Source organism: Pagrus pagrus, assembly GCF_965226575.1.
Source record: "Pagrus pagrus genome assembly, chromosome: 4".
In the NCBI taxonomy this organism is placed as follows: Eukaryota; Metazoa; Chordata; class Actinopteri; order Spariformes; family Sparidae; genus Pagrus; species Pagrus pagrus.
In genome coordinates, this window is record NC_140188.1 from 4698402 (window position 1) to 4714779 (window position 16378).

General features: G+C 39.7%; 1 protein-coding gene across 6 annotated transcripts in view; it reads right to left on the minus strand.

The window, feature by feature from the left end:
* Positions 1-16378, minus strand: part of ryr1b (ryanodine receptor 1b (skeletal)) — a 66158-nt gene that overhangs the window by 4647 nt on the left and 45133 nt on the right. For 2 of the 6 annotated variants that reach the window (XM_084351831.1, XM_084351830.1), the window contains 21 exons: positions 16280-16376; positions 16065-16171; positions 15922-15973; positions 15741-15821; positions 12320-12419; positions 11768-11847; positions 11556-11632; positions 11028-11101; positions 7677-7757; positions 7307-7395; positions 6793-6921; positions 6036-6140; positions 4406-4435; positions 3355-3384; positions 3109-3190; positions 1703-3012; positions 1533-1615; positions 1221-1413; positions 847-933; positions 262-519; positions 25-155 (listed from right to left, as the gene is read on the minus strand). In XM_084351831.1, coding sequence (XP_084207957.1) covers positions 25-155; positions 262-519; positions 847-933; positions 1221-1413; positions 1533-1615; positions 1703-3012; positions 3109-3190; positions 3355-3384; positions 4406-4435; positions 6036-6140; positions 6793-6921; positions 7307-7395; positions 7677-7757; positions 11028-11101; positions 11556-11632; positions 11768-11847; positions 12320-12419; positions 15741-15821; positions 15922-15973; positions 16065-16171; positions 16280-16376 — 3276 coding nt within the window. The remainder of the gene's footprint in view (positions 1-24; positions 156-261; positions 520-846; positions 934-1220; positions 1414-1532; positions 1616-1702; positions 3013-3108; positions 3191-3354; positions 3385-4405; positions 4436-6035; positions 6141-6792; positions 6922-7306; positions 7396-7676; positions 7758-11027; positions 11102-11555; positions 11633-11767; positions 11848-12319; positions 12420-15740; positions 15822-15921; positions 15974-16064; positions 16172-16279; positions 16377-16378) is intronic. The other 4 variants (XM_084351835.1, XM_084351834.1, XM_084351832.1 and 1 more) reach the window with 3 other exon arrangements.

Consider the following 16378-nt stretch of genomic DNA (forward strand, 5'->3'; position numbering starts at 1 on the left):
AATGCATCCATCAATCTATCTTACGGGGTGTTGAGCACCAGTCTGTCCCACTGGCCCTTGATGTCATCGTCCTCAGGCTGCTCAGTGACATAAAGACCATCAAACTCGAGTTTTCTGGCCAGTTCCTTCTCTCTCTTGAAGATAACCAGAGGGACCTGAAGGGTACAGAGGGAACAGAAGACAACCAGCATGAAACGTTCAAGCAGACACTAAAATGTAGGGTGGATTGTTGTGAAACAAAGCACATTAAACTCCACATACTTTGAGGCAGTTGTAGCCGATGATGCAGATAACGGAGAGGATGGTGTGGACGATGCCAAAGAAAGCCATGGCTGGCTCCATGTAGCCTGTGCTCTCTTCCAAGAAGTAATACAAGGGACCTTCTTCATCCTCATCTTCTCCTCCTCCGTCATCTAATCCAGACCCATCTTCCTCAGCACCAGAGCCTTCAAACAGGCCAGAGCCTTCAAACAGACCAGAGCCTTCGAAATCCCCTTCGCCTGGAGGACTTTCAGATACCTTGAAAAGGCAGACACAAATTAGTCCTGCAAGTCTTATGGGTGTTTTTTATTTTTGTGACATTAAAACTAATTTTCAAAAATGATGGTAATATGTTAATAAAGAAAGGTGGTAATTAAAAAAAAAAAAATAGATGCCTTTTCTGACATTATACTTCAAAATACTACCTACCAATGGCAGCCATGCAGCAATATCAGTGATAATTACAGATACATTTGATAAACCTCTTGGAGACAGATTTATTGCCAATGAAATTTACAATAATGCACTGGCACATCACTTGGATTTGTGCATGTGTCAGCGAAATGTAGTTTAAAATGCACAGACCTTGTAGAAGAGCAGGATGAAATTCAGAGCGAAGGAGATGAACAGCGCCAAGAACCGAAGGTTGTAGAAGTTGCGAGAAAGGTAGTTCTGGAAGGAGGTGGAGAAGCAGTGAGTAAGACTTGACTACTGCCCAAGCAAAGTACAAAAACAACATTTTACTGCCTGATTCCACGACAATAACATTTGAAAATGGTTTAGGTAACAGACATACTACTGCCCGAGCATCGTGCACAAGGGAAATACTTCTCAGTAATAACCAGTCCAAACCGAATGACATCCCTCAGAAACTGGTTGACCTTTTCCAGCAAACCTCATTCATGTCCGACTATGAACCATGAGCTGGTACAAAATAACTGTAATAAAGAGCTGCTCACCATGAATTTAATCCTCTGAACCTCCAGCTCGTTCCACAGCTCGAAGCCCTCCTCGACAGTTTTCTTTTCTTTCTTTGCCTTGGTCTTCACAGCCGTTTCCTCCGGCTCCTCAGGCTCTTCCTCCTTCACCTCAGGTTCTGGCTCTGCCTTCTCTGCCTTCTCTGCCTTCTCTGCCTTCTCTCCATTCTCGGTGCTGGAAAAGTTAACCATGGAGAAAAACGTTTGCTTTCTATAAAGACAAAGACTGAGTGCAGTTTGATATTAGCCAAAAGCTCAGTTATGATGTTGATCCTCAGCAGGCTGATAACTTACTCTGCTTTCTCAGTTTCCTGAGGAGCCTCTTCTTCCGGTTGAACCGTTTCTTCCTCTCCTTGTCCTCCACCTGCGGCCTCCAACTGTTGAAATAATAATAATAATGTTGTTGTTAATTGATGGAGAGTTTACACATTAAATGGCAGCAAACATCATACAGAACACCTCACCAGTTTTCTCTTCAGCAGCGGCGTGCCCTCTGGAGTTGGAGGCTCTTCAGTTGTCGTCTCTCCAAAGTCTCCGAGTCCCCCAGGAGTATTGAAACCAGGCAGGCGTCCACCTTCCCTCTCCTCGCTGTCCTCCTCTTCCTCCTCTCCTCCCACAGCATCTAAGAGGTCTGCTCCTCCGTCTATGTCTTGGACTTCTCTAGCCCCTGGTTCAGGTGGCAGGTCCCCGTGAACTTCGTCCTGTGTGGGATCTGGCATACTGGCTAGGATCTCTGTCACTGTCATCTTCTTGGCACTCTCCACTAAGCCTCCACCGAACAGCACCTTCCATATGAGTGTGAAGAAGCCCTTACATATACTATAAACAAACATTAGGATACCCATCACAATAGTGTAGATGAATGTAGCCAGGCCGATCACCATCTCCTTCACTGTCATTTTTCTTAGTTTGCGGTACCGACGTCGCAGGTTACGGAAGGTGAACATGTTGAAGAAGTCAACCACGCTCTTCAGAAAGTCTGCAAAGGCTGAGGTTGACTCGGGAGCTTCCCCTTCTCCATTGCCTTCATCGCCTTCTGCAATCTCTGCTTCATCTCCCCCGCCCTCCTCTTCTTCCTCATCATCTTCTTCTTCTGCACCGTCTCCCTCAGGCTCAGAGATAGATGCAGCAATGTTCATCTCAAAGATGGTGTCTTCACAGAAGTTCACAAACATCTCCATTTTCTCACTCTCACCCCCCTCGTTGACCACATCAAAAATGAACTGCCGTTTGGACTCTCTGACCTGTGGCATTTCCCACTGGTTGCGATTCGCCTCGCTGATTTCAAAGTAAATACGCTCGATCTTCCTGCTGGCGCCCATGATCTCAATGCGACCAAGGAAAGGGCGGAAGTAGTTGAGTACGCTTTCTGCCTGCTCCAGGAAGTTCTGAAGGCGAGTGTCATGAGGAACGTGCTCTGACAGGTTTGTGAGCAGAACAGCGATATTGAAACCAATGTCTTTGGCTGGCTCCTGGAAACGATCAGCAAATTCCTCAAAGTTGATCATCTCATTCTCATCAGCCTCCGAGCAAGACAGAAGGAACTGGATTTCTGTCGGAGAGTATTGCTTCTGGCTATCCATGGCTTTAGAGAAGTCCTTCTTAGAGATAAGACCACGGGGGTCGGTCACATAGTCTCGGAAGGCATCAGATGCCACTATGTCCTTGAGCTTGAGGAACATGTCGAAGAACTTAAGGATCATTTCCACGTTGCTCGAGGACTCCACCAGCATGTCAACCATCTGCCTGGCAATTGTGCCATTCACCACATTGCCTTAGAGCCGAACAAAGTGAGAGAAGATGGAAAATGTCTTGAAAGTAAGTGACAGAGAGGGAAGGGAAACCACTTGACTTGACCACTTGAACATACCTTCAAGCAGGGACAGAAGCATCACTACCATGTCCTTCTGCAGATCCAAGAGTTCCTTCAACAGTCCAATTTGACTGGAGTCCTGCGACAAAGCCAAATCAAAGAGCAAACCACAAACACACAGCAGACAAAACAATATTCTTAATATTTGGACTGGCTGAAAATTGTTATTTTCATAACATATCACAATTTAATTTGAGAAGAAATATGCTTCTTTCTGAGAGATAAAACAGAGAGAGACACTACCTCAGAGTGTGTTCTACTCCAGAAATGATCCTGGGTTTGCATTTTTAAATAAAGAATATGCATTTTTAACATCTCAAATATAACAATTAATGGGATGGAAAGAAAAGACAGACCCTGGAAACACAGACAGGTATGAGAGGAGGAAAGAAAATGCCTCTGCTAGAAAGCCCAGCCTTTCCCCTTTATCTGAAAAAGTGGCTGCAGCATGGGAGGGGAGCAAGGAAGACATAAACACATTTGCAGATGCTGATCTAAGCAGTCCTGAAGACCTGCACCAGCCGATAACAAGAGTAACAAATATTTTAGACAGTCTAAAGTGGTTGTCAGGCTGGTGGAGAAAAGAGCTTCAGGATGAGCAAGCATTAGCCACCTGTGAAATCACAGTGGGACCTAAATAGGACCTTAAATATCTCAATGACACAGAAGAAACACATATGAAGACACCAAACATACAGCTGAATGAAAAGAAGCAAAGCAAGACGTTAAGGTGCTTTAAGGAACAACAGGTAATATATTTAATTGCTAAAAAAACTAGAATAAAATTAAATAAAAATCCAAAGCAAAGAGCGGAGCAACATTACATTCAGAGGTACATACTGTTTAAATATGTGGTGGGATTCAAAAACGTGAAACAAACATCTAACTTTCTATTTGTCATAAACCACCTTAAACAACATCTTTCAGAATGCAGCTGAACTGTGACACTTTGTCCATGTAATTTAGTAAAAGTTTAATCTTTTCCCAGGCAACATTTACTCAAACAGCCTCTTAATGTAATGTCACTGCCTGTGCTTGTTACACATTATCCCTGTGTTCAGGAACAATGTCTAACTGACTCGATGGCTTGTTAGAAAAACAAAAAAGCAATGAGACCAGCGAAGCAAAGGAAAAGCAATAACTGATGGAATAGAGGGAGAACATAAAAGGGCAAATGTAAATGACGCGGGTATTAAGCTGCGTCACAAATAATACAATGAAGCGTGAGATCTATAAAAAGAGTATGAGGGGCATATCAATGAGATGGCATTGGCAGAGAGACACAGATTCTTACGCCATTACGTTGTCCAGGATCGGGGTGCATCTAACAAGGTTTAACATGAAAATAAAAATGTTATCCATGAACATTTTTACATCATTTTTTTACTTCATTTTGTCAATGCCTGCCTCAATCACTTTCTCAATTCTAAGCTATTGTTTCTGCCAGTTCACATCCAATTTTAATCATCGGACCAACACTTTTTCACTTCAATTTCAGTTTTGATACCTAAGCACAAATCTGCTTATCAAATATAAAAAAATATGAGATATAACATATTTTCAGTGCTCATGTAAAAATATTTTTTTCTAAAATTTCTAAAAATATACATATATATATGTTGTATATATATATATACACAAGACCAACACTCATCTGAAAGTGCCGATGTGAAAGTTAATCTAACTTGCTTTTTTAACAAACCCTGACACCATTTGAAAGATATTCAACAAATAAAAACACAAAAATGCATTTTGAATAGCAGCATCAGTAGTAATCAACACTGTCACACAACATTAGACTGAGTGGGAAGCACTGCAGCTCCTTGTTAGGTCAAACAAGTTACAGACTGCAGACACACATTTATCAAAGCGAACACACGTTTGTCCAAAGCACAAGCAGAACTTACGCATCGGTCAGTGTTATAAAACAAACCTAAACCTAAATAAATTAGATAAACTGGATTAACTGTATTATATAGAATCAGAAAGGAAATTAAAGAGTAAGAGAAGAAGAGTATCTGTTTTATTTCTCAAATTGTTTCTGCCACCTTTACTGAATCCACGTTGTTGTCAATGAATCTAGTGAAAAGCCTCTCGATTTAATTTTAGTTATTAAAACAGTATTTAATAATGTTATTAGCCTTTTCTACTATAGTGCCAACTATGGTTTGTGCAGGTTTCAGAAACACTTGCTAAATGGAAAGGGATAAAGGAAATCTAAATTGAAAGTAAAAAGATTATTTCAATTAAATTCAAACAATTAACGCAGCTAATGAATGTGGTAACTAATACAATGACAACAAGGTTAGCTGAAAATTAAATTAAAACAGCATTTGGTGTAATTGTTTTATAATTAAATCAAACTCTTATCAATTATAAATCATATAGTTGTATTAACATGGAAGCTTGTGCAATTTATACTTTTTTATAGGTTTGAATCTGACTAAAACCTACAGCATCGAAAATATATGTTGCACAAAATGTACAAAATTCTGTCATATTCAATATAAACCCTTAATTCTGTGTATTTAACATAAAATCGCTCAGTAAAGAGGCAGAAACAGTCTGACAGAAGGTTGACAGGAGGGGAAAAACTAGTTGAGACATAGAAACCAATTCATTAGACAAAAGAAAAATCAAATGAATACATACTTTACTCTGCAGGAACCATAAGAGAAACAGTTCACAAAATTAGTAAACTCAAAGGCGGCAAATGTATTAAAATATACCATTCGGAAATGTATAAACATCTATCTCCAAATTGTTTGTATTCATCTTTTCGTAAACTGGAAAACAACAAACAAATTATTCAAAATGCTGAATTTTCTGGATTCTCTACAGACCCATGAAATACACGGAGAAATAGATTGCGTATTTTGGCTAGAAAAAGGTTAAAAATAAACATTTATTGGGAAGTTTCTTACCTGAGCCAGTTTCATCATCATATGAGCAAAGACGTGTAGGAAACCCACAACAGCGTCCCACAACCTGCTGTGGGCCAGAGACTGCTGGTTACCAGTACATGGACCCTGTCAGACACAAGAACACAATGCTGAAAATGTATGGATGCATGTTAGCAAATATATATTTAAACATTGTCTTTTGTTTCAAAGTTAATGTTCTGAAACAAAATTTCACGAGGAGGTATTTTCAGTGGGGACAGAAGTTTAAAATCTGGCTTCATTGTCAATTTCGCTTCGTTGGAAGTGACGTGATTCGGTTCATCTGATGGTTTGTTTGGTTAACTGCGTTATAACTTGGTTTTAGCATTTCCAAACATTAAAATGTATCTGGAGAAGCAGGTTTTACAGTGATAGTTAACTGGAATTACTGTATTTCGTTGCCTTTTCTTTTCTCAGCCCAAAAGGCCAATTTCCACGTAATGTGGGGAAAACCTGCTAACCTGAAAGGGTGTAACATGCACAGTGTTCAGGCTAACCACCTACAGATTACAACCTCCAACCAGTGGATGTTGGCATTGCCAAGTGACAAACATATGATCTCCCATTGGCTTCCCATTCTCATACAATTATGTTTAACAGAATGAATGACTACGCTGGAGGGTCGCTTCCAGAAATTTAACCCCTGCCCCAGCCGGACCCGTGGAGCCCCCTTGAAATTATGCTTTGCATTATGAATCAACATGTACTCTATTTATCATTCACACAAAAACTCTCTCACCTGGATGTACTCAGTCAAGCTGTTGAAGACCTGCTTAGCCACGGTCATTGCTTTGGAGAAATTCCTCTTACCAGGCTCATCAATAATGTCTTTTCCTGAGTAGTACCAGTAAAAGTCACTGATTGACTCCTGTATACAGGAAGGAGGAGGAAAAAAACACGATGTTACCTTTAAATACTTTATAACTATGGAACCAAAAAAACTGATAGATCTGTCTGTAGTGAAAGACAGAAATAGAAGAAATATATATATACTTTTAGTACAGAGAAGATAAGGTATATTTTTACACACATGACAGAAATACTAAATAAATGTATGTGTTCTGGTTGAGATCCAAAAATCTCTCAGAAAAAATGACAGTGAAAGTGGTTTCTTGTTTTGAAGATATATTTCAACAAGTAGCACTGAAACAATGTGGGTTTGTGCACAATCTATACATCTATAAGAAAGGAGGCTTTGGTCTGAAATCAATGGGTTGAAGATCAGAGAACTGCTATCAGTAACTCAGACTGACCTGTAGTCGAAGCAGGTAGTCCACAGTGCAGATGATAACATTGATGGTCGTGGTGCTGCCTGTCTGAGTTCTCAGGTAGTTCTGGAAATCTGAAAGTGGAAATAAAATGCACTTCATTTTGAGTTTTCAACAACTAAATTACGTCAATTTCATAAATGGTAACCAAATATTGAGTAGGGTTACTTCTTTTACCATCAGTAAAAAAATAGAGCGTCCCTAAATGTCAGTATCTACCTTTCACAATCCAGGCAGCGGGCAAAGCATAAGTACACATACAAGATAAATGTAGGACAGTGGTGGACACTCGAGCGAGCACTCTCCTTGCTGGAAGGTCACTTTAAACCGTCTGGTGTTTGGTAAAGAGACTCACCGTTATTGTGGCCCTCACAAAGTAGTTGGAGGAAGCGGAAGAGGTCACACGTAAATTCATCGTCCGCCATCACTTTCTCATCTGGGCAGAGGGACACAGGAAAAGAAAATTACTCTGTGCAGAAGAAGCTTTCAACAGTCCCAGCACTGGGTATATATGTAACTTTGCTGTGTTATTGGTTAGAGTCGCAGTGGTAAACACAAATAAACACATGGAATTAGGTGTGATATAAGAAAATACCAGTGTATTTAAAGTCTTTATCCCAAGGCTATTAAACATCTGAATTTTCTCTTGAATTATTGTGCTCCTGAATCTGAGCATTTTCCTCTTACTGTCATGCAAGATATCTGTAATATCACTTTAAAAATGATAAAATTAAAGAACAATGTTCTGAAAAATGTTACCAACAAAATCAATTGCAAACTAGAGTTTACTATTCCTACAAATGGCATTTCTCATTGCTTTTTATTAAGGTATATTAAGTTCTTACCTAAAGGAACAACAAGGTTCCCGCATTAAAACAATACACTGGTAATATCTCCATCTTAGTATTCAGATTAGATTTTTAGAATAAAGCATCAATGATGTTTAATTAAGAATCGACACTGGTGAAATGGTGATTATGAATATCTAACTTTACATCTACTGATACACAGTAAACGTTGTAAAATACTCCAGATTTAGTAGTAAAATATTGTCAATAAGCATAAAACAGTAAATGAAACTAAAGCACAGAGTGTGTGTGTAATGACACTGAGATTGATTAGTGTATTTTTATTATATGTATGCATGATTTTATGCAAGTGTCAGTGACTGTGTATAAGTGTGTACACACATGGGCATGGACAAAAACAGTAAAACTGTAAGTACATCACCTCAGACCACTCCCCTTCTTTCATTAGAATATCTTAGTAAAACCACAGAGACCTTTGAGTCCATTTGTCAGCAGGAAATGGAGGCTGAAGCTTCCATGCTGGAAAAACCAAAAGCAACTTTTGGTTTTTCTTCCTGTTCCCTCCCCCAAACTTTACCTCTGTCTAGCTCTCCTGTTTCTTTTTTTTTTTTTTACAAAAACATCTATTCAACAAAACTCAACAAGTAAACAGATCAAACACTCACATCACTTTGAAATGGACAGGGAACACACAAATAAATGAAGACAGGAAACCAGGGAACAACACATATATAAAAATACGACTGAGCAAACACTTGTGACACGAATGTAGACAGTGAAACACAGAAACACAGAGATAAACTTCAGGGCACACAAACATGCAGGACAGATCTACTGAACTCTTCAAACTCCAACAAGATATGAGTATGGATGTTTGGGAGACAACACTCAATACACGCTAAAATGCAGAATCAGCTTATCCCTGCTGTTGTCAGGAATGGCAAGTTATCTTCTCACAGCAAGTCAGTAGCTTTTTTGTGTGGGCAGTTCATTAACTATAGTATTGACTATAAGTATGTTTTGATTTGAATATTGCACTTTTTTACAGTTTAAATCTCATTCATTACAAAACACACATCTTATAGTCCTGCGATAGCATGCCATCAGAAACGGTCCTCGTCAAAAATGCACACGCATGCTCAGACTGCACCGTGACGGTACAAAAACAAAACAAAGCAAAACTGCGGCGATGATCATGGGTATCGTATTTTCCTATAGTGTTTAACAAGGACACAGTCCCGGGGATAATCACAGTGACTATAGCTAAATAATCCAGTATCCATAGCAAGCAAAGGTGCAGGATCACATACAACAGCGTCAATAGGTTAGGAGTATAGAATACATAATTACAGGTTAGATGAATTACCAATAGTTTTATTACTCTAACAATTAACACTATCATGTTTTGCATTATATACATTAAGCATTAGGCTGAGAGTACTGTGTTCATATACTATACTACGTGAAATTAGCTAGACAGATTTGTTCTGTGTAGCATTTCGGCCTTTTTTTCCCCTTTTATTTTGTCTGTTTTCTGGTTATCTTCTCTAATTATTTTTTACTTTATGATATCCTACCTGATGAGACAAAGAATTGGGAAAGTCTGTGCTTTCCTCAGTGCTACCAAATGCTTTGCAGGATCAGCAAACGTTTTACACTTTTAACTTTAATGCACCCTGTTGACTTGGAAGATCGCCTTGTTGAGTCTTTCCAAACAACAAAGCTACAATTGAATTTTGTGACCTGATTTTCCACAGAAAATCCCATGACACTGTTGTGATACGGGAGGATTACATCAAAATAAGCAGAACGTAGGGGGTATTTTAGGGAATGCAAGGACTTTTGTGCATTTGTTTTTCACAGATGGTCCAGCTTTGTGGGTCAACCTTGGACAAATTACCATAAAACAGCCAAACCAACTATATTTGAATAATGTGAGTAAGAGCTATACAGAGCTTAGAGAGTCCTGACTGCTGCTGCAATTCATTTCAGAGTTTCTAGGACACTGGGTCAGTGTAGTTCTCTATGATCTACATAAGTGGGAGAGGAAGAATTAGGTTACTGCCTTTCCTTCCCATTGATCAAGTGTGTCAGAGTTACAGTAGATCTGTGATAAAACACTCAAGGATGAAAATCAAACTTTAAAATCACTTCAAGAGGAAAACCGCAAAGATACAATTACCGGTACTGTACAAGTACAGCTACAGCAGCATATGTATCATTGCAAGGTTTCAGTGAGTATAAAGTTTCATTTCATTGAGTCCTTGAGTGTGAAATGAAATGCATATTAAATTCACAGCAAGGAAAAGACTAGTCAGGTGATTAAGAGCTAAGAGAGACAGAGAGGACAGAAAAGAGAGAGAGAAAGAAAGAAAGAAAATATATGAGAGCAAAGTTTCATTTACCACGTTCTAGCTTCTTATCTGAGAACCGCAAGAGCAGCAAATTGACAGTGGGTAGGACGTAGGTGTGAGGGGTAAAGGGTTGAAAACGGGCAAAGTAAACAAGATGTAGGAGAGAGAAAGACAAAGAGAGACGCAGTGAGTCCAGAAATCTCATGGCTGTCAGTGAGTGATAAACAGATCATCACCATACATCAACAGTCAAAATGCTGTGACTTATACAAGAGTCGTGGGCCCAACACAATTCCATGAAAACATACCTGCAACCCGGCATCCACAAACAGGCACACTTAGACACACACAAATGCATACAAGAGTGGACTACACACTGGAACTAGAAAATTGTCAGATTATATAACAAGCCAATGCAAAATTAAGTAGGAGAACAAATATGTGGCAGAGTGTGTTTGTGTGTACTTAAACGTAACAGTGTGTATGACCTGTGCGTTCACATACAGTAGTGTGTGTCAGTAAGAAGCTATAGACCATACTCACTGGTGCCTTCCTCTGAAACCATCCCAAGTCCCTCTGCCTTGTTCTGTCTCTCAAAAGCATTCAGGTCCAAAACGCTGTCAACATCAAATACTCAGTCAGCAGGGATGGGAACGACTACATCAAAAAGTGTCTAGTTTGCAAATTACAAATTAGGTTATACCAAACTATCAGCTAATTTCAGTTTTAATGTTAATGTTTTGATCACTCCTTGCAATCAGTGTGGAGTGTGACGTAGGCTGGATGAGTGGATCTCAAGAAAACTGCAGTGACCAATACCAGAGGTCAAGCAATCTAACATGTACATTTTGAAGGGGCACTGCACTGGTATAAATTAATGTGTTTAAGTGTTTTAAATAAGCATATAAAAGCTCTTGAAGTGTTGTTTCTGCTAAGTGAAATACAAATGTGAAAATTCTCAAAAGTAATTCAATACATATCTTTAATACATTTATTTGAAATACTGCTCTAATCTCTGCTGTCAGTCAATCACAATATACTGTCAAAAAAACATGTAAATGCATTACAGACCTGCAGGTCTGCATCAGAGTCTGAACGCTAAGGAAGAATCCCACATCCTTTTTATCCTTCAGATAGTCCAGCATTCTCTGCACACAGACAGGAAGAGAGAACACAACAGATTTTCTTATCAACAGAAATCTACCACAAAGATTAAGATCATCAAAATTTTGTTCAGTTGTCTAAAATGTATATCAAACTTGCACGCTGTCTATTTACAGTACCTGCTGTACATCACTGTTGCCTCCGTTGAGGATGGAGATTCCCAGTTTGAGTGTGGAAGAAACCATGGCTCCAGGTTCACCTGAAATAAAACCATACATCGGTGGTTTCCAACAGGTTTTGACCCAACAATGAAATCAAAGTAGAGAAGGATCATCTCTGCCATCACAAAACATATATCTGACTACCTACTCAATGCTAGTGTCTAAAAAGCTGATCTGGTATTTATGTACCCTGAAACCTGGGAGAATGACCTCTCCACTATTTTTTTAACATTTTCATAATTCACCTCTTGAGGCAAGGTCCAAAATCTACATAATTATCTTCAATATCTTCAATAACACCACTGATCTGATTTTGACTTAACATTTCAATCCTGGCATCCAAAGAAAATGGGCTAGGGGGTACAATAATAGTTACACAGCTCAAAAAAATAATTGCTACAGATTTGTCCAGATGGGCAATATATCATTCATGGGAAATTAGGCATGAAAGTGACAAAAACTTGTGTGTCAGTGTTCAAGTCCATATGTGTGAGTGGGTACAGCAGCTACCTTTACAGGCGCTGATCATCTGCAGCACCATTTCAGCAGCCCCACGGTTGTGTAGACGGGACTGCTGGTACAGAAGCCTCTGTTTCTCCATCTCCTTTTCCTGTGGAGCAGAGCAGGAAGGACACAGCTGTAACCCTGTCAACAAAGGCTGCACTGCCCCCCACACTCACTCAATCACACACAAATGAACAAACATCCTCCTCCTCTGTCCTAATTGTGACCATCAATTGACTGCACCCAAACACATTCCTAATAACGCTTAGCTTAGCACAAAGACTGGATACAAATGGAGTCAGCTAGCTCAGTTAGCATTACATGATGACTCTAGGATTCGTTAAATGTATGAAGTTATTTTTGACAAATACTGTAACTACTGAATCGTCCTCATAGTGAGGTTGCCAGATTCAGCACTACGGTATCTCCTTAAACAAATACGGTTGGTCCTGATGTTGGGCAGATGTGCTGGGTGAACAAAAACATGGGCGTACACGAAGAAATAGCTGCAACGACTAAAATTTCAATGTCTTAAGATGATAAATTATGCAGTTTTAGATTTTTTTGCGCTTATGACGGAGTTAAGCTTGCTGCATCTGCTCTTTGTAATAAACTAGACTGTAGCCAAGATAGCTATCATTTATATTTCTCCAAATGTTGAACTATTCCTTTCAGGGTCCTAAATGAACCTGTTATTTAAAAAAATCACTGTTTTGCTGATGTAAATTGATCAAGATCATGATTTGGGCTCAGGACCTGGCTGCAGCACCGGCCTCTTTTCATGGAAAAGCCAAATCTAAAAGACTAAAACTCATATGAAGTCTCAGAAAGACAGAAATTCAGCAACACACACACACACACACACACACACACTCTCTTCCATTTGAACACGATGTGTATTAGTGATGTAAACAGTTACACCAGCTCTTGACATCATTCAGAGGCAGCAAACGTTCGATGGCAGCAAACATTTCTTCCCGGAGCATAAAACACACATTTCACACATTTTTACGAGTAAGCAACAGTAGATGTAGTAACACAGCATGCATATCCTGCTTCCAGCATTACAACTGAGTGTCAGCTATCTAAAAGGCCTACAGCTACACTACCTCCAGCAGCATCATGTGGGTCCTTTCTGTTTTTAAGTTTAACTACAGGTTATTACTGTGAACTTTAGCTGAAATTCAGGCAAAGGCTTTTACTCAAATTGACTATAGGTCAGTTAGCACTGTTCTCTTGGGAAGTCATGACAATCGCCTCCTGTAAGATAATCATTTCAGATTTACTTAAAGCAACATAACAAGTCTTACGTGATGATATTTAATTATCTTTCAGCTAAAAAGTAAATGATGAGATTTTGATTCAATATCTAATTGCAAAAAAAAAGTTCAGTTTGATCTTAGTAAAAATGTAATTGTTTTTATCATATGTGTTTCCGTGTATAGATATTGTATACTGTTTGTATACAATGTACTGTAATATACAGTATATAGTTTTATCTTATTGTTAGTTTTACACGGGTGTAATAGTAGTGTACACTATTACACTGCTGTAATATCATATTACGTTGCTTTAATGCTGCTAGACAATACAGCACTCTACGTCAATGCTCTTCACTGTCCTATATCAAACTACAGTACATAACTCTCTTTGCTACAAATCATACAATATAGCTGCTGACAACCATCCTGTTGACAAAAGAGGTTAGATGTGACCCACCCACTGCAAACCATGCATAAAGCCCCAACCAAAGCACCCAGAACTGATTCTACCCCTCCCTCCGCCCCCCTCCCTCGTAAGCCTGACTGTGTTTTCAAAAGTTACAGAGAAACTTTTTTCTAGTTAGAGGCTCTGCTCAACTTTCGAGCAAATGATGTGTCTTTGTGGTGAGTGAAAAGAGTTTCTATGAGATTATGGGTGTGAGTATGTCTCTGTGTGTGTGTGTGTGTGTGTGTGTGTGTGTGTGTGTGTGTGTGTGTGTGTGTTTGTGTGAATGATGCAGCTTGTATTTGCATGAATTTGCGTGCTTGTGTTTGGGACAAGTGTATGCACGGCTGACTGTGCAGGCTTTTACTGTAGTCCTTGGTGAGCACAGAGAGGGAGACATTTTCAAATTCAAAGTAAAGACAAACAAAATCCGTTAACTTGCCAGTTGTTAGATTTTGAATTAAAGTTACCAGGTGAGTCCATAAAGGTGAACACAGACCAATTAGCAAGTGAGTACAGGACGATGTGAGTCGGGGAAAAAGGTGGTGCAAATCTAGGAGAGACTTGCCACAGACACACACGATCAGTACAAGAGAGCTGGTTTTTCACTGTTAGGAAATCTTCTGCATGGCTTCACTTGATAACTATCAGTTTCCACAAAGAGCTGCTCAATTAAGTCTTGGATAGCAACATCACATTTCTTAGCACATATCAGGTACCAAAAAGGAATAGTAATAATGTTCATTACATGAAAATAATGTTTATAATCAACATCGAAGGGATTATTATAGTACGTTAAGAAATCTGCAGTGCAATGATTGCGATGCTACCCTCCAGGAAAAGCCATGAATCTCTATAGCTACATTACAGGGTCCAAATCTGGCTTTTAAGGTAAAACAAATCATTGAGATGTTCATTCAAATCACCATATTAAGGAGTTGATTTACTAAGTTATTGTTTATTTAGACACTTATGATTATTTGTGTCCATAACTGTGCAGGTTTTGTGCCGGCTAAGTCGGCATTTTTCACTTAATTGTTTTCAAACAGTGTCCTGCAAATGTATTGATATGCTGCTGAATTTAGCAGCTATTCTGTGATAGATCCAATCACCCTTAGACTCGTCACGACAGGTGCTGCCACTTAAAAAAAGCCTTGTAATGCATTTTGCCCAGTTCGTGTTGGGAAAAACAGCGCGGTGTGTCTGTGGAGCAGGGCTGTGTGCACAACCGATAACAATGGTATGCTGGCAAAACATTTCTAGCGAATGTCTTGTGAGATGTGATCGACTTAGTCTATCAACTCCTAAAAATTCAGAATCACATCAGACTTGGAAATTATGTTTCTGAAATGATGCAGCTGGCACAAAGACTCAGTGGTTTGTTTTGACCTGGGTTTCATTTTGTTGTCTTTAGCTGCACCATCTCTCTGCACTCAAGTCATGCAATTTAGCAAATAAAACAAATTGATTCCGCAACATTGATCCGACTGGTGGGAAGAGTCCAGCAAAGGCATGCACAGGTCAGTCCACCATAGCAGGAAATAGACAAGTGGTGTGAGTGAAGAAGTGAGAACAGACAGGAAGAGAATAGAAGAGAAATGTTGTAGTAAATGGTGGATTGGGGGGGGTGTGCCGAGTGTGATGCCCTGGTGTGATCACTGCGTGGGGAGTTGCTTCTCCGCTGACTCCCCTGTGTCCCCTTCCCCTGGTCCCCCCATACCATCTCTGTCTGTCGCACCTCAAAGGATGGCTCCTCCCCCTCCTGTTCTCCCCCTTCGTCTTCCTCACCAATGTGACAGCTCTGGAGACGTAGGACATAAGAGATAAGCAATCTTACACGCCTTGTAATAAAAAAGGTTTTATGCAATGCTGACAATAAGTTTAAGGTGCTGCTCACTTACCTTTGCCATAATATCCGCATAAGACATATAGAGATGGTCAACGTCAAGTTTACTGAAATGAGACATCACATAACAGGAATCAGTGAGTCCTACTCAGAGGCAGGTAACAAAGGCGCAATGCAGAAGCAGCCAGATGCTCTTACGTCTTTTCTGTGAGAGCTGTACGACTGAAATGAAGAATCAGCTGATGAAGGGGGTCAGGCTTCGTCTCAGTCTCCTCTTCCTCTTCCTCCTCCTCCTCCATGGCTTTCTAATTTAATTATTGGAGATAACATGAATCTTGACAAAAACCTTCTTATATACCAATATGCCATTAATGCCAACTGTGTGACTCAGAACTAAAGGGAGGCTGACTTACTGATAAGTCATCAATCATCTTGTCCTCAAATGAATAACCCTCAGTCTCCAACCAGTTGCGCTTGTAGGCGTCCAAGAACATGTTGGTTGCCCTGTGCCT